Genomic DNA, 18752 nt, shown 5'->3' with positions numbered 1-18752 from the left:
GAGTCCCTGGCACATTATTTTAGAATGTTTGATTTTTAAATTTTGATCTATTTATAGAAAAAAATAAACCCCAGAAAACAAATTCAGATCCAAAGTGTGAATAGATAAGTAGGCTAGTTGATGTCTATCTTCACTGCTGGCCTAATGTTTGCTAACTCCACTTCCTACCCAGGCAGTGTGTATCGTAGATTATTCAAGGTTCTCAACAGCTGTTACAAAATACTAACCTTGCTAATTAGGTCTGAAAGGGCTGTACTTTGGATTTACAGAGAAAAATAGTGGCAACATATTCATTTGGTAACAATGTCCTCCCCTTTTAACACAAGATTAACAAAATTAATGAAAGCAGTTTATGAGATTGAAAAAATGGATTGAAATTTTCAAAATGTTACTCTTTTGCACTGCACTACAGTAGCACCTGCAATAGCTTACCCTTTAATACTATCAGGCAACCAAGGCAACATTTTAATGAAGAATTCAGGATTCCAAGCATGGAATTCAGTAGAGCGACTACTATACACTAACAAACCTCATTAAAAGTTTACTGGCATTCATGTGCTTGTTTTATTTCAGCGTTTAAAAGCAGCGTTGGAAGTTAGTAACAGTGCTTAAACAACATCTTAATTAAAAGCAGTTGAACTGCCTCTGTACAAAATATCCAGAAATCTTTCTGTATGCAAAACTTGACTGGAAAAGAAAGCATTCTTCAGTTTACTGCTTGTTTTATGGTGGATATTTATTCAGAAACCAAAAACCAATTTCTTGCCTTTTTTAATATTCCCTAAGCCTGCCTCTGTTCAAAACTCTCAGCTACACACAATTTAAGGATGATGCCCAACCCACGGCATAAAGGCTAATCAATAACAAAGATGAGAGCAACCATCTCAAAACACTTCTGTCACTGTGAGTCGTATGTTATCAGCCCAATATCGACAGAAATATTAACTACAAAGCAAAAACGTATCTTTGTAAAGTAATTTAGGAGTTGCTCTTACAACTGGCAATTAAGATAACACTAAGCAGTAACAATTTTGGTCCATCTTATTTCCCACAGTTATTAAACACTGAAGTTTTGTCAACAGTGAAAACAGCAGCCACGGGCGAAAGCAACATATAATTATTAGAACCCCTTAGGATAAAGAATTCCTAACTTAAATCACGTGATATCTACATACAAAACTAAGTAAACAGATATGGTATCTTGATAGTATGATGATGGGAATACTAGGCCTGCATAGGTACCAGTCACTGCAATGCAAATATGGAAAAAAGTAATGAAGTTGGTTAGCTAATGAGATTAGTATGACAAAGGACATCAAAAAGAGCAATGCAAAGGTCATTCATTATTTATCTAAGGGCTCGATCTCAAGCAATCTAGTTACAGTGACTGCAGAAGGTGTTGACACAATGATCAACTACCTAAACGTTTTCTATTCAGACAGTCAAAAGTAAAAAACAACTCACTGAGATCTGCAGCAGTGAGACCTGCAGAAATCAAAGTTGTTCTAATGGCAAAGTCAAGCTACTGATCCATCCTAGACCCAAGTGTCAAAATGTTTAAGACCTACTCCCCTTCTGTTGCGCAGCAGAACAGTTCTTCACTGCTTTGTAGTGCATTTTTCCATGTCTGGGGTGTGGGTCATCCTCCTCCAAAAAACCCTGGATATTCTTCCACATTAAGTAAAATAAGCGATGACGAGTATGTGACTTGGCCCTTTCTGAAAGAATATCTTAATGCACTGATAAACGACAGAGCATTTATCTTCAGGCCTGTAAAAACCCACTGCCATGTCAATGCAAAGCCAGTATTAAGCTTGACTCTGAAAACCCACGTGCAGCTACTGCACAATTCATTACCTATAATGCCATACACTGCACTCTTTATGGTTCCAAGAACTACTTTTAGAAGTTGAGCCTCATGCTGCAAAGGCAAAAATAAAATCAGATCTAGTACAACTTCAGTGGAGGACTGAATGCTCAGCACCGCATTTGAGGTTTGGGTCAGTTGTAACCTTGCTCGCCCTGCAGAGCTTTACCACACTTTGAGACAAGTCCTGCGATCACCGCAGTATCCTGTTGTCAGACCGCTATAACAAAACGGAAAGAGACCAAACCACGCAGGACGCTAAACACAACCCCGAAGAAGTGCTACACCTGGCGTAAACCGCCCATGTCCCGGCAGCGGCGTGCGCCCGGGGGCTGAGGTGCAGAGGAGCGGCCGGAGAAAGCGCGGCACCTGCAGGGGCAGGGAACGGCATTCCCGGCCCGGGAGGGCGCACGGCCCCGCCGGGGGCGCCCGCAGGCCGGTGCGGCCACGTGCGGCGGCGGCGCGGCGGGGCCGCGGCCCGGCCGCCGGCGCCTCCTCCCGCCCCGCCGCCGGAGCGCAGTTTAAAAGGGCACGGGGGGCAGGCACCGCAACACCGCGGGACGCCGTGCCCGGCGAGACCGGGCCGCGGCCCTGCGTGCGGTGCGCGGCGGCACTCGGCCTGCCCGCTCAGACGGCGTGGCGGCAGCGCTCGGAGCGGGGAGAGGGCCGGGAGAGGCAGGAGGACAACAGCCCCGCGCACTTCCTGGTTCTCGCCCCAGCCTCCCAGACCCCGCCAAACTCCGCCGCAACTCCCGGCGCTGCCGCCCGCGCCGGGAGGCGAGTGCCGCGGGCCGGCCGCTGCCAAGGTGATCACTTCCTGATTGCCCTCCATTGCCTCCCGCGCCGGAGCGCGACGTGCGCCGCGTCCTCCCCCCCGCCCCGGCCCGTCCCCGCTCCCGCCCCGGGTCGGCCAGCAGCGGCGCAGCTCACCGGCCCGAATGAGGAGGTCGAGCTGGTTCGTGGGCCCCTCATGCACGGATGCCGCCATGTTTACGCTGCCGGAGCGGCTTCACATTGACGGGCGGGCGCGCGCGGCGGCCGGCCGCCCCGCCGGACGGGCAGCGCCTCCCCGCACCGCGCCCGCGGCAAGGACGCGGCGCAGCCCGGCCGAACGCGGCCCTCCGCTGCCCTCGGCCATCCGCACCTCCGTGCCCCGGTGACACTTCCTGACCGGGGCAAACCACCTACCGGTATAAGCCGGACAGTCCTCACCGAGGCGACCGCTGACGCATTAACCAGATTTCTCCTTGACAAGTCCCCGGGGCACCTATGTTAGTAACAGCTTGCCAGAAAAGCTCCGTGCCTGCAATCCACCTTATCTCCGTTAGAGTAACAGGGCTTATTCCAGCTAGCCAGAGGTCCCACCCACGATTCATCTCTGAAAAGACTTGTGGAGTGAAAAAAGTTTCATGGCCCTCTTAAAAAAAAAAAAAAAAAACAAAAAAAACCAAACCACTATCAGCACTTTTTAGGGTTGCATCCTCTCCCTGCTGAAGAACAGCTGTGGCAGTGAGGCCACAGCATTACCTGCCAGGCCCCAAAAAAAAAAAAAAAAAAAAAACCAAAAAAAACCACTATCAGCACTTTTTAGGGTTGCGTCCTCTCCCTGCTGAAGAACAGCTGTGGCAGTGAGGCCACAGCATTACCTGCCAGGCCCCTGGAGAGGCACCGGTCAGGAGAACACACTCTCCACACTCCCTACCCAAACCATGTGGGTAGCAGTGATTACTCCCAGGGTAAAACTTCAGAGCTGCATACAAAGAGCAGCTGCACCAAGAAAAGCCAAGGATGTCTCACACAGAGCTGTGCATGGAAATTACACACAGGAATTCCTTCATTAACATCACACACCTGAGTAGGCCTACACTGTTAAAGCAAGGATCTAGCAAACACCTGCTGCCTACAGAGCCTTCCCTGAACACATAATCTTCACAGCTCCATGAAAACAAGGTGAAGGGATCCAGCTGCAATCTGACTACACAATCTCTTCCCCTCTCAAGTTTCAGTAGTCCTAGGACCTAAAGCAGAAGGAACAATTTAGAAGCAATTTTCCCCAGCACCAAAATCACAAAATAGTATCCAGCAAAAATCAACTCCAGCTGGTAAATTCAGTGCTTTGAACTCTTGACAAATACTAGTCCTCCACTACAGCTCCCAAGACATTATAGGACTACATTTTCATAACTGTATTTGTACATAATGTTTATAATATACAAATAAAAAATCGGGCATCTTGTAGATAGCAGTCATCTATTCCTGGGCATAAGGAATTAATTTCTGCAGTGCCTCATCAGACAAAGAGCAAGACCTGCAAGCAACATCATTCACTCTCACATTCATGAGAGAGGCCATGATAGGTAAGAATAGGTGCTAAAATTCTGCCAGTCAGGATTCTTCCACAGCCAGAAGCACAGACAAAAAAGGCACCTAGCCAGCTGTGAGGGCAAAAAGCTCTCATGCAGCTCCAGCTTTGCCAACAGCAGAGTGCTCCTGTCAGCTTTTGTTATTCAGAGAGGTGCAACAGCAGTGCTAACAAGAATTCTTCCCATCAGCATATTTCCACTAGGGGACTCTGCTGTATTCTCCAGCAGAAATTTTCCTAGTGGAGACAAGCCCAAGGACAAGAAAAGACATTTTAGGTAGGCACACACTTAAATGTGCAATAAAATTTAATAGTCGTTCATTAGAACATACTCAGATTGAAGTGGAAGCCTTATACGGTGTAGTGTAGCAACACCACAGCTTCAGCTTAGATACAGAGTACTGGAACAACCGTGTAGTCCTGTCACTTTGTCCTGTGTACCTCCTGTTGTTAAAAACTCTTATTTATCCACACTTCAAGCTATAAAATACAGTTTAAAAGTTTGTCGGTTTAGATCCAGATCAAAAGCTGTACTGAGATGCTAAATGCCTTTGAAGAGCCACACCCATGTCAACAGGAGTTCACACTACCATACTTTGGAAAAGGTGCACTCATAGTTTTTTCCTTTTTTGATTGCTATGTAATTCAGTGAGGATTGTTTACTGATTGCAGCTTTCAGTAAAAAACTGAAGCATTTGACTCATACCCAATAAAGTTTTGCCTGAGATGTGTGGACTACTTGAGCAAGTGCATGTAAGTAACTGGCACTGTTTAACTTTTGCTAAACCCAATAGGTCCAAAATGAAAAAAAAAAAGAAAAAAAGAATATTAAACATTAAGTTCTTGGTTTAATACTAGTTTCTTAAGTAGCACTTATTTACTACTGCAAGAACAGACAGCACAATGTTTGCCAATGCACACGAAATGGACTTGAACAGCTGCACACAAGTGCTCTGATTCTTCCCTCTCACTGGATGCCCAAGGGATTCCAATCACATGAAAATTAAAAGAATCTGAGCCTGTGCACTTCCAAGATTATTATGCAAAAAGCCACAACAAATTATGAAGTGACCTATGCATACCTTATCTGTATTAGTATTAAAGCATAATACTGTCTTTAAGGAGGAATGCAACTTTCTCCAAAAGTCCTGCAGTTTCATCTGTTTACATTATATTATTTCTAGTATTTTATGAATGTTGATTGATTTGTCATGCTAATAAAATCTTATTATTTCAGGGGAAAAAAAAGTCAACAGGAAAAAAGTAAATGTGCATTCAACTTTTTAATCTCTTTTAAAGCCTCCTTTCTAGGCTGAAAAAGAGGGCTACAAAATCTACTCAGTGGGTGGCCCACTGAAGCAAGAAATACTGTAATGGAACAGGGCCACAGGAAATTGCAGAAATTTCATTTCTCTGGCATGAAAAAAGTAATAAAAAAAAAAATGCGTAGAGGAACAGATTCTGGACCAGCATCACTCTTTGTCAGACAGAAACATGTTTATTTACCCTAGTTTATTGTTGATTGGCTTTTGTTTGTTTTTACTGTTACTATACACAGACTAAATTTTATTGTAATTTTAAACACACAAGTTCAGCTGTCAAGATAGCCAGGTAGACCTACATGCTACGTTTATTAACTGCCAGGAAAAAAACCCAGTCAAAATGTTTAATAAGCTGGAAAGTTATTCAAAATTATGCTTCTAGTTACTACATTCCTGTTTGTCATAAGCTTTAAGGAACTTCAAGACAAGTGAATTCTATCTCCATTCTTGTATAAACACAGGAGTAAAATATCTATCAGCTCATGCTTTCTGGTTAAGGGATATGGACAACTTTGTTCACAACAAAGGAAATGTAGGAAATGTATCACTTCTTCTCTGCAATATACACTAGTTAAAACTCATTCAGATTATTTTGAAAAACCAAGAAACAATTTTTAAAAAGCAGCTGGATGTGACTAATTGCATCCAAAACAGCAGATGTAAATTCAAAATCTGAAGACCTGGTGGGTTTCATCAGATTTGCAGACTTGGATTGGCATAGAATCATCAATTACCTTAAGCATGTCCTTGAACAGTCCTCAAAACTAACAGAGCATTCAGGGCTTACAGAGGAATTGTCATTCTCCACTCCCACAGTCTCCTATGCAAAGTTGCATTTCCTACAATTCCCACAAATATGATGAAAGCATTCTCTGATAACAGACTAGTTTTCTCTTGGAAAACTACTCCACAAGCATTGTAGCTTGAAATGCTAAAAGTACAGCCTTCCAATTGCACATTTTCCTTCCACTGACAGCAAATAATTAACCAGAAAGAAAAAAATGTGTGCAGTGAATTACTTTTACCCCCAGAGGATTCCAGCTGTATTCTAGTAAGACAAAGCTACCCTGGGAAAAGGCAATCACAAAGCACTTGCTTATTTTTACAGAGCTGAGTTGTTTGAGTTAATTTAAGTAAGTGGAGGGTAGATGGCAATCTGTGCGCTGGTTTGGCATTAATTGATTAGTGGCGAAGTGGGAAAAAGTCAGCCACGGAGGTGGTTCCCTGTGAGGAGGTGCTAGCAGCTCCTTCCATGCCTGGCAAAACCAATCCCTGGCTGGCTCTGAGAATTACCACACTGCTAAACCAATTAGGGAAAAAAAAACAAACCTGATAACGCCGCTATGACAACATATTTAAGAACGAAAAACCGCGGGAAGCTGTCTTGCTCCCTGCTCTCCAAAGGGTTAGGGGGGGTCCGGCTGGGCCCCCTTCCCAGAGGGCCGCTGCACCCTGTCCCGGAGCAGCCACCGCGGGACGTATCCCGGCACCGCGGCCAGCCAGGCAACCACGCACGGCTGCAGCTGTCTCGGCATGCCTCGCAATGCTCTTTATTTACTTAGCCGCTTTTAACCAGCCATGCTACGGACAGGACTAAGCAGCGGCAGCAGTTTGTTGGGGTTTCTTTCAGCGTCCCGCACGAAGAAAACGCCCGGAGCGGAGCCCGCAGCCAGCGCGGAGTCCACACGAACCATACAGAGAGAAGCTCGGCGAGCCTTTCCCCAGTTCGGGGCCTGCCTGGACAAGATCAACCTTCCAGCGCTGCAGAGCTCTATAAAAACCATTGCAACTGATAGGACTTGAGAACAAACGAACCTGCAAACACCAATTCTCTCCCGAGTCAGATAAAAGAAAAAGGTGAAGACACATGAAGAGAACAACACGGTGACACTAAGGCTGGTGCAAAAGAGGGAGGGGGAGGAGGAGGTGCTCCCGACATCGGAGCTGAAATTCTTCTGCAAGCCACGACGAGGACTACAACAGAACAAACTGTTTCCCTGTAATTCATGAAGTGCATGCGGGGATGCGGCATTCACCTACAGCCCGTGAGAAAAAGGCACTCGTGCTGGAGCATGTGGATGATGAAAAGCTGTGACCGGGTGAGAGGTTTGAACAGAAAGAAAACTCTTGCTTTCAGAAACAGAGGAGAAACTTGCTCTTATACTAGAACAACTCATCCTTAAAAACTGCACTCCATAAGCTAGATGGCCCAAGAAAAGCAGTTGTGGGAAGACTGCTTTGCCCGTGGGAGGGACTTCACGTTGCAAGCAGGTTTTGGGCGGACTGTTTGCCATGAAAATTAAAACTACCTTGGAAAAGGTCACAATGAACTGTCTCCTGTAGGAAAGACCCCACAGCATAGCAAGAAACTCCTCTCCCTAAGTGAACTGAAGAAAGATTTTAGAAGTGACAAACTGACTAATAATTCTGTGTTTTGTCTCTCTGTGCTGTCGGTGGGAAGGAAAGAAGGACGGGGGACGAAGGAGTTGTAATAATTTTAGTTCTCATTATCCTCTTTTAATTCTGTTAATATTTTTTTCTTTATGCCTTTCAAAATTTTAAGGCTGTTTTGCCCTTAAAGGGTTTTTGTGCTAATCGTTATCTCACCCCATGTCTTTTCTTTCCCCCTCCTCTGCTTAACTATAGCAGTGGAAAATGAATAAATTATTTTTGTGGGTGTACTGGCATTTGGCTAGCATCAGCCTAACGCAGTCTGAGGGCATTATTTGCAGTCTACACTACATATTGCAAGTGGTAACAGAGATAATCCTGAAACACCAATCACTTCAAAAAGCTGCAAGTAATTTCAGAAGTCCAGGCATGCCCTGTCCCAAGTGCCCAAATCACCTACTAATTTTAAAGTTACATAAAGGTCAGTTTTGGCCAGGATGCTAAACAAATTCCCATCTAATAATTACAGAAGTAGCTGCTGTCTTCAACAGCAGGCCATCACTGTTGATACCTATTACTGCATTGCAAAGGTAACAACAGAAAGAAGCATTTTTAGCAGTTAAATGCCAGAAAACACACAAGAAGATGCAGCCATCTGTTTTATCAGTACATCAACATAATCATTACCATCCACTTTGGATTTAACAGTAGAAAATGTCCAAATAACAAAATAACCACAAAGTGTCCCTGGAAGATGCAGGGAAATATTGAGGAAAGTGGTCCATGACTATGCCAAGCTCATTTTCTTGACTACACCATCCGAAGTCTAACAATGCCAAAGTCTGTCACAATCTGCACTTTTGTGTGAACTCAGAGTCCTGATGTCATTATTCGTACTGCAATTAATGATTCCAAACAGAATAAAAACAAATGTATCCTCAGGATCTGGCACTACTTCTGACAAACTGAAAAAGAGTTAATCAAAATAGCAAGTGTCTACATTCCAGCATTATTACTTGTGCATGCAGAGTATTGTCTTGAAAAAAATTTAAAAACCAAACTACCAACCCACAAACAATCAATATTTAAACTTCCCTGCTTTATAAGGAAATTCTTTCCAGGGCAGTCTATTAGACAATGATTAGTCAGGTATTTGCATAGCACTCGATACGATCTTACAAAATTAACAGTATTTGAGATTGGTAATAGGCTGGCATATAAACTGTGCCACACTTGAGCAATTTCTCTGTCCCAAATGCATCATTTTTAAGTCCTTAAGGCTTTTCTGATAACAACAAACATCTATTCTCTAAGTCCACTGAATGTTTCTACAGATTAAATGTCCTGCTCAAACACAGCTTTATTCTCATCCTAGAGTTTGCTGTCAACTACAATCTCTCTTTTAATATGCAGATCACCTTTAAAAATTATTAATGTCAATAGTTTTTCACTATCTTTTTGATCAATAAACACCACTAACTCTTGTGCACTCATAACACAATGAGTTTGGATGTCCTATTGCTTTCTAATTTCAAGGTAAAAACCCCCAAATTTTTCAGCTTACATTAGTAAAATGCTGTGGCTGAGTCTTCACAGTAACAGCCTACAAATTCTCACTCCCAGCTGCAACTGGAGTAGGGAGTTTGGAGGAGAATCCATCTGTGCATCTGAAGTCCAACCCATAATGCCCCACACCAGCAAACCATTGAATTAGCCTCACATCAGCCTCAGAAAAAGAAAATTATGCCTGAAATGTGTAGTTAAATTAGACTTTATTACAAAATAGTCTTGCAGCATGCTTTCGGTATGAATGGAGCACTGAATGCTACAAGGCAGAAACCTGAAATCTAGAATGAAATTGACACCACAACCTGCCTGTCACCATTATGTTAAAATACTGTTGTCCAAGGAGCAGTTGTAGAGCTCTTTTCCTTAATTTCTCAGAAAAGAGAACACCAACAAAGATGACACAAAATCTAAGTTGCAGTTGCATTTTGTTTCTGAATTAAGAATGTTACTGAAAACAAAGATGTGTATATCCTTGGCATAACTGCTCCAAGCACTACGCAATAGCTCATGCAATAGGAGGGGAATAATTTTGCCTCACTGTCATCAACATTTAACCACTAAAAGTACAATGGATTTCTTGGCAAAATAAGGATTCACATGGATACAGTAGCAGTACCAGCATGGTGTGTAAAACACAATTTGTTGACATCCAAAGGACAAACTCTTACCCCATTAATGTGTAGGAGGCATCTAATTCTTGCAGCAGAGCAAGCAAAGTTTTGTTTATCTAGTGCATAGGCTTCATCTTAGCTCTTTGAGGAATGTCACAGCTGCAGCTGCTCTGAAACTGCACAGATAAATCCGGCCATAACTGTGCCCAATTTGGCTAACCTAGTTCATTCTAGAATAAAAGTAACCAAGTGGCCAGGTGAAGCAATGATAGGTTGGATTTGAACTCAGACAAGGAACCCCAGCCAATCCCATTTATCCCTGAATGCAGATCTATCACTGGCCTGTGAGCTGGGCGGTGTTGAGACCCCAACTAACAGGTTGTTCAGGCATGGGAATTCTGAACCCCCTATCAAAGGGGGCAGCCAAGATAAACAGTAGCTGTTGTTGCATGACCTCAGTGCATTCAGTCGTGTGTCTGTTTCCAAACTGCGACCCTAATGTAATAGAGGAAGACAGCGCCAACTTAAAATGAGAGTTTAATCAAGCTGTTAAAATGTCCATACTGTTTGTTTTTTTTGTAGTCAGCACTGTCCTCTAAAGCAAATGGTCTCTCTGCATGTGTGAAGTTCTCACTGAGCTGTCAGTGTAAGAAAATGACATTCAGTCAATAGGGGATGTCAGCACTAACAAGAAGTACACCAGATGCTTGTGTTAACTCATTTTTTCTAAGAAGCAGTTTAACCAAATGATGTCTGGCCAGAATGAATTCTAACACTGTTTTATCTATCCCTGACACACACATACCATAATTGCAAAAGTTAGATTCTAACCAGATCTAATACCAAGTTCTTAGTAGATTATATTTAACTGATGAAAATTTATCTGAGTTCACAGACTCAAATTTCTATAAGAGACAATAGAAGGAAGCAGTTTTAATCATAATAAGGGAAGACATATAAAGTCAGAAAGAAGGACAGGCAGTAACTAAAGACTGGACATAGAGATGCAGAGCTGATTCCCATGGGGATAACTGTGTAACTGGTGATCTGAAATTTCCTCTGAGAAAGATGATTTCTCTAAATTATATATTTTATTTATCCATTTGTTTTAACTGGGGGAGAGTTAAGCCTAAACTCCCTGTTGATTCAACATCCCCCATCCTTAAGAATGGCTGTCAATTCACATGATAGTTTCAAGTGAACTTCCTGGTCTTTGTAGCCCAATACTTTTCCATCCTGGAAAGGGTCAATTTCAGATCAACATTTTTTTGATGCAGATCTTCCACCCCCCTGTGGCAATAAGAGTTTTAGAATTGAAACAGACTTTCAGCTTTTACCACAGGGAGGATTTCTGACAGGACATGAAATTTTAAAATCTGGTGACAGTTCACAAACTGAATGACACTTCAGCTTCTTGAAAACAGTAATTTTGTTGCTTCTTTAACCTTAAAGCTGTGATGAAAAAATAAATCCCCAAACTTGTACTTGGTACTTTGATGATTAATAAAAAAAGGGGAAAAATACCATTCATACAAGATGTTAGAATCACTAAAACAATTAAATCAGGGTCTACACTGGCAATACTTAAATACTATCTTAGTTAACTAACATCCTCCATGTCCAAGATCTGTAGACCATGACTCTGTTACCTTCCACACTGCTCCTATGGTAAATTCCAAAATTAGATTACTCCATTATATCCATGTTACAGTTTCTGTGTGGTGACAAAATAAACAGAATTGTAGCTATTGTTAACTTTAGACACACTGCTCCTTTAAAGAAAGCAGCTTTTGGTATTGTGCAAACTACAAATGTTTTGTTGAATAAATCCTAAAACTGAAGGGCTAATTATTTTTAGGGAAAAAAACCTGTAGGAAATGAAAGCCAATAGAATTTGAGTGTTATTAAAAACTTGTCAAGAAGGATGTGTCTTTTATGATATAAATATGTTCACTGTTGCAGGAAACAAAATTTTAAGGCTGTAACTCAGTTCTCAATGATCTGAAAGTACCACTCCCAAGAACATCAAACAAAAAAAGGAAGAAATTCAAATACTGTGTCAATCTAACTATTTTATTTTAGATGTTAGAATCACTAAAACAATTAAATCAGGGTCTACACTGGCAATACTTAAATACTATCTTAGTTAACTAACATCCTCCATGTCCAAGATCTGTAGACCATGACTCTGTTACCTTCCACACTGCTCCTATGGTAAATTCCAAAATTAGATTACTCCATTATATCCATGTTACAGTTTCTGTGTGGTGACAAAATAAACAGAATTGTAGCTATTGTTAACTTTAGACACACTGCTCCTTTAAAGAAAGCAGCTTTTGGTATTGTGCAAACTACAAATGTTTTGTTGAATAAATCCTAAAACTGAAGGGCTAATTATTTTCAGGGAAAAAAACCTGTAGGAAATGAAAGCCAATAGAATTTGAGTGTTATTAAAAACTTGTCAAGAAGGATGTGTCTTTTATGATATAAATATGTTCACTGTTGCAGGAAACAAAATTTTAAGGCTGTAACTCAGTTCTCAATGATCTGAAAGTACCACTCCCAAGAACATCAAACAAAAAAAGGAAGAAATTAAAATACTGTGTCAATCTAATTTAAAAATAATAAATTTTATTTCCCCTTCCAATCATTACAAAAGGCACTCACTACTTCCAGAAAGAATGTCATAAGGTCACCTGAAATGACCCAGATTTCTATCTTTTGTTTTTTTCTAGAAAACTCCTTTTTCTATTCCAAGCAAATTGGCATATTTTTCTAGAATAAAAACAATGAACGACTAAGTCTTTCTTGTTTGCTGAAAGACACTTGGCTTTTACTTCAGTAGTTAACAGATTAATTTTACAGTTAAAGAATTAATTATAAATAATGATCCTTGATTCATGAATCAAAATAGATTAGTGGGAAGGAGTCTGATGGGGGGCAAAAAGCCCCATACTCTACTAGAATTAACTAAAAACTCCTAAGTACTTATAATGATCATATAGTATATTTTATTTGAATTGTGGTTTTATAAATGTTTTGTAATTAAAAACAAACTGTAGACCCTGACTCTGCCCTTGGCTCAGCACTGACTGTCGTTACAGTCCACACAGTCTCAAATCCATTCACAGAACAGCAAACCACAAGTAGAACCATTCAGTGCACAGCACAGATCATCTCTTTAGTGTCCTAAGGAAATTTTCCCACAGCAGCTACCCTACAACATTTTTTACACAGGGTACTAATCCCTGTCTCTGGAGGCTAGAATAATGTTATATTTTAATAAATTATGATGCTTTAGATTAACTGCAAAGTAGCCTGAGGCTATTTGAATGTGTGCTGTAATGCTATAAACCACGTAAATCAATAGTCATTGGAATTGCCAATGAATCATCACAAGAAAAGGAAAAAAATCAGGTCCATGGCCAACACAAAAGATACTGAAAAAGGGGGGTGTGTTATGTGAAAAGGGATTCTTTTCAAGTGCTGCCAAGGGTTCTTTAAGATGGGTTTTAGTATTTACCATGCTGTCTGTATAACCTAGAACCACAAAAAGTATTAAGTCTACTCATTCTTGGTGCAACAAGGATACATTTATCAAATACCATGAACATCTTCGTAGCAATTAATTCTGTCATTTATGAAGTAGAAACTATTGAGACTCCTTTAGCAATAATAGATTTTTCTTCTAAGATATCCAGAAATCAAACTGTTGCACCTCTCTAAATTGGGATCATTAGCATAATAAAGGCACGAACTTCAAAAAATTAGTACCTTAAAATGCTCCTTAAGCATTGTACCTTGTTTATTGCCTTAGCCTGCTTTCTCATTAACAATTACCATGGCACCTGTTACCACCCTACAGTAAATTGCTACCTACCCACAGCCCAGTATCTCTACTACAAAATTAAAATTTAAAAACAGCGCACTCAGATTCACTGTCCTGCAATTCATTGCTAACAATGGTGCATTACCAAAATCAATGTTTCTTGGGGCTTTCATACTTTCTCTCTGCCCATCTTACCTCTCCGTATGAGAAATAATTCAGAAAGACTGCTGCCTGTGTCAAAACGTGTCGCTCACAACACATGCCCCACAAGACTGCCTTCCTCAGAACAGCCTAAACCAAGCACTCCTTTGCCCAAACTGGACATGAGCTCTGTGCAAGGACCACTACTCACTGTCATGTGTAATTACACCATGAAAACCACACTGGATTAATAGGTGTTTACACTACACAAATAATACTTAAAAGATGGACAGTAGGAATGGGTGTGCATTCATAGCTTTTAAAATCTTAATTAATATTAATTTCTCCTTTACTGTTTATTGTCTTGTCACTGCCCATTAATTCTTAGACCAAAACTATTAAAACTACTAAAAAATAAATATTTGAACTGATTTAAATATATCATTATCTTATCATACTAAATTTTTAAGAACATATTAATGTCAAACTGTGAAAACAAAAGCAACACAGAAAACATCAACAAACTACACACAGTCAAGACAAATCTCTTACCATCTCCAGCCATATCACCAAATCATCAGATCAACTACTCTATCAATTTTAAGACTAACTTTCAAATATCAAGGCTTTGAAGCACTCATGTCCCTTTCTTTGAACAGCAGCTTACACAAAACTATTCCTATAGAAGAGCTACAAGTTTTTAACTGTAATTTCCCCCAGTGTATAATGGCCATAAAATTATGCTTAAAAACATAAACAGTTCATTTGCAGCAGCTCTTTATCCTGTTAGCCATTAATTTAGCAATTTATCTACAAAAGTCTTACTAGAAACAGCATATTTAATGTTTAAAGAACAACTTCTGAATACAAAAACCTTCGAGGTATAAGCTCTGAAAAGTTTTCAAATACAAACTTTAGTTTTAAAACTCAGTTTGGGAAGAACACTCTCACTTCTCACTTACCTTATCCTCAAAAGTTTTATTACCATAACCAGAAATTAAATTTAAGAAATACATTATTTTGTAACTTCTCTTTATATTTATTTGTTGAACTTCTAATTAGCATATTTCTTTCAAAACGCGTTTCAGTAAACTGGAATTGTATGTATTGTCCCAAAACCTGCATCACTAGCTCATGCTCACCTTCTGAAGTTGATGCCTGCAATTTTTGCTGCAGTGCTACAGGATAACATCCAACTTGAGAAGGATGTATGAGCAATTGCATCCAGTTTACTGAGAAATCTGCACTGAAACGTACCTAATCTGTTAGGAATGCATATAATGGGATGCCAAGTTAAGCAGCTGAGACAGTCTCTCACCTTTATCTTGCTTTCTTGACATCATGAATTTAAACACCAGCTCTAAATAAGGCAGCTGCAGAATAGGAGCATATGCTACCAATGTCAAGTGGGTCTCAACAGTTACATATGGAGTGCCCAAGAAGACCTGTCCTTTGGTTGCAGTTCTATGTGCTCCCTACTCCAACACTCTGCTAATCCAGCAGAAATTTAATTCAACAGAAATACAAAACAGTTGAGGGTCTCCTTGCTATTTTTCTTCTTGTAAAGTTAGCATAGAGAAGTATGAAAAGCAACACAAGAGAGCAAGAGGGAAGGACAGCAGGAATCACAGGTAGAGGTTATTAGGCTGCTAGAGCAGCACAGCTTTTGTTTCTGCACCCTTTGGTGCCCCTCAGAAAATCTCCTGATCATGTTCTTTGGAGAGAGGGTGTACAGAAAGATTCGTGCTTATCACTAAACAGTTAATCTTTCACAGCAAAGCTCTACTCCTTTCTTCATTCCTAACTTGTTATTTTATAGATAGATGTGTTAATTTCAAGGTATTAAGCTTTTTGCCCATAAAGGGACAGCCCAACTCCATTCCCCCTAGCCACCCACTCCTGCAACCAAACCAACAAAAATAAATTATTGCACCAAAAATGCAGGATAGGAAGGGACAGACAGGAAGGGACAAGAGTTGGAAGATGGGATAAAGAGAGCCACACAGTACCTATTTCCAGCTGCCCTGCAGCTGTGTGGCTCACACACAGTGTGAAACTGAATTCTAACCAGCTTCCTCGCCCAGCTGATTTTTAAAAACTCCAAGTTTAGCTGTCTAGTAAACTCCCTGCAAAAGTATGTAGCAAAGACATAACTGAAGATCTGCCTGCTCTTGAGGGAGGAGACACAGTGTTACAATGCAGCATCCTGAATGTAACCTGACATTTTTACCTGCTAAGGTAATCCTGTCACCAATGAAACCTAAGTAAAGCTAAGCTTAGAGGAAAGAGATGTGAACCCATGTCAAGACCTTAATCGTGTGAGTAGACACATTCCTTGGGGATTTCTAAAAATAAAAAAAAACTTCATGGAAGAAAAGAATTAAGTAAGTCTACCTGTTTCCACAGTTTCAGTCTCAATTTCTTGTTCCTCTGCTACATCTTGCATCAGGTAAGTCTCATCATCATAAACCAGGACCTGAGCAGCGTAACCCTGTTCTAGTCTGGCACTAGGAACTGGCTCCACAACCACTGCTGGGAATTCAGAGACAGGCTCATTTTCCTATAGAAAGGGAAAAAAGGAAAGGAAAGAAAAAAAATTGCTCTAAATACTGCACTATTGAACTCTGTGTCAACGTTTTCCTCTTATGTTCCTAAATTCTTTATGAAATAATGATAACATTTTCAAATATTTTTAAAGGAAATTTTCTTCCAAAGCAAGAGATTAAAAGAATAACAGATAGTTATCAGCCGTTAGAGGGGGCTTTCTAAATCTCAAAATTTTCCCTGAGTTTAAGACAAATTCAAAGCACCAGACAGCTTAAGATATTAGAAAAGAGCACACTTTCTAATGAAGACACTGAGCTGTGAGAAGTTTCTCCTCCCTCTGCTTGATGAAAGGTAACAAAGGCTTTGACTACACACTCCAAGGTACCTACATCTGACCTGTGTCTTTCAAACATGTTTTGGGTTAAATGCTTAAGTTATTACAGAAGAACTGACCACTTCAAAGCTTATATGCTCATCTCTACTTATTTAAGGATCAAAATGTCTGTAAAAGCATATATAATCAGTTAGTGTTGCAGAAGTAGAACTGTGCCAGACTATCTTTATTAAAAGCTACAGAAGAGTAGAATATATTTATTATTTGTTGATAAGAATGCAAAATACAATAAAATATCCTGTGCTGGCTAACTTGAAAAGAGTGTGTGTATTGTTCTGCTCAACTTGTTCTATACCTCACATCTGAGATCTTTAAAGAAAGCTTAGTATAGAATATCATTTTGTAAACCCAGTCTATAGTTGTACTGCCAACTTCAAAACTTCCTGCTTCCACTGCTGTGACAACAAATTCTTCTACTAAAAGATATTTGAAAAATGGCTGCAGTCTTCCTCCTTACACAACAACAGATCCATTTCATCTGTTTTCACAGCAAGTTTACAGCGAAATTTTCTTTCAAATTAAGATAAAAGGTTTCAAAGTTTGATAGTAAATAAGTGCTATTTACTTTTCTAACCTCTTGATTTTTTATTTCATTGCTGTCAAACTCCAGGGCAGGGCCTCCATTGTCAATCACTACTGATGTCATGGTGCATCCCCCGAAGATTCTTTGAGAACTGTTATCTCTCTTGAAGATACTAATGCTGATAATTTTCAGGATATCAAAGGCTTGAATTCACAGTCCACTGCTCTTAAACAGCTAGGCAGAGGTTGCTGAAACACAAAATAATTTTAAGTTATTTGCATAATTTATACTCAAAAGTCTTCCAATGTTTATGAAATCTCTTGCATGCTGCATCTCTACATCAAAATAGGGCATCAGCAAACACTGAGATCAGTGCTTTATAACAAAAGACAGAATTTTAATAAAATCCATCCATCAGAAGGCTACAACAATCACTGAGGTCTGCAAGAAAACAGGACCATCTAATACACACTGAAGAAAGAAATCATCATCAGTACTCCAATGGGCAAACTCAAAGAGTTCTGCTTTTTAATAGCAGGAAGCTGGTTTAAACTGAACTAATCCTGCACATTTAGGGAAATGCTTGTTTGGATTCATGCAGGATAACTGGGTGCCCTACACGAACAAAAATTACAAATGCTGATCTCTCCAGTCAGATGCAAACTAAGCAAGGAATAGGCATAAGATACTTTTCCAAAGAAAGAAAAAATATACACAATTTAGGAAAAAAAAGGCTTTTTTTGCTCACATAGGCAGTTCACTCTACATGACAAAGCACGACTCATACCTAACTATATTTAATTTGTAACAGCACAAACCACCCCCCCACAAAGTTACTACTTTATTTTCCATTGTTCCACTTGTAAAACTAGCACCACTTTTTGATGAAGAACAAACCTAAGACCTCCTCTGCTCCCCAAACAAGACTCAGGCTGAAAAGCCTTTAACAGGCATCTGCTGGAGCCATACACACCTGTCACCCTCCAGATCAGATTTTTTAGAACAAAAAGCATACTCCTTACCTATCCAAAAGTCTTTGAATTTAAAAACTATGTTAAGCAGAAAAACAATTGCTTATGAATACACTAAAATAATCAATCAGAAGAAAAAAAATCCATTTTATTGCAAAACCTTTTCTTCTTCTACAGTTTTCCATTTATATACACAATAGAAATATTGCCAATGACCCATAACCC

At 40.2% G+C, this 18752-nt stretch overlaps 1 protein-coding gene across 5 annotated transcripts in view; it reads right to left on the bottom strand.

Annotated features, from left to right (window-relative positions):
* The window catches only part of ELF2 (E74 like ETS transcription factor 2), a 34903-nt gene that overhangs the window by 11789 nt on the left and 4362 nt on the right, over positions 1–18752 (bottom strand). For 2 of the 5 annotated variants that reach the window (XM_039696078.1, XM_039696077.1), the window contains exons 2-3: positions 17599–17804; positions 16487–16652 (exon numbers count right to left, since the gene is read on the bottom strand). In XM_039696078.1, the coding sequence (XP_039552012.1) occupies positions 16487–16652; positions 17599–17679 (247 nt within the window). In that variant the 5' untranslated portion in view covers positions 17680–17804. Of the gene's footprint in view, positions 1–2797; positions 2914–16486; positions 16653–17598; positions 17805–18752 lie in introns of those variants that run through there. The other 3 variants (XM_039696079.1, XM_039696081.1, XM_039696080.1) reach the window with 3 other exon arrangements.

Source organism: Passer montanus, unplaced genomic scaffold (assembly GCF_014805655.1).
Source record: "Passer montanus isolate IOZ18808 unplaced genomic scaffold, ASM1480565v1 scaffold95, whole genome shotgun sequence".
NCBI classification, from domain to species: domain Eukaryota; kingdom Metazoa; phylum Chordata; class Aves; order Passeriformes; family Passeridae; genus Passer; species Passer montanus.
This window is presented reverse-complemented; position numbering and strand designations above follow the sequence as displayed.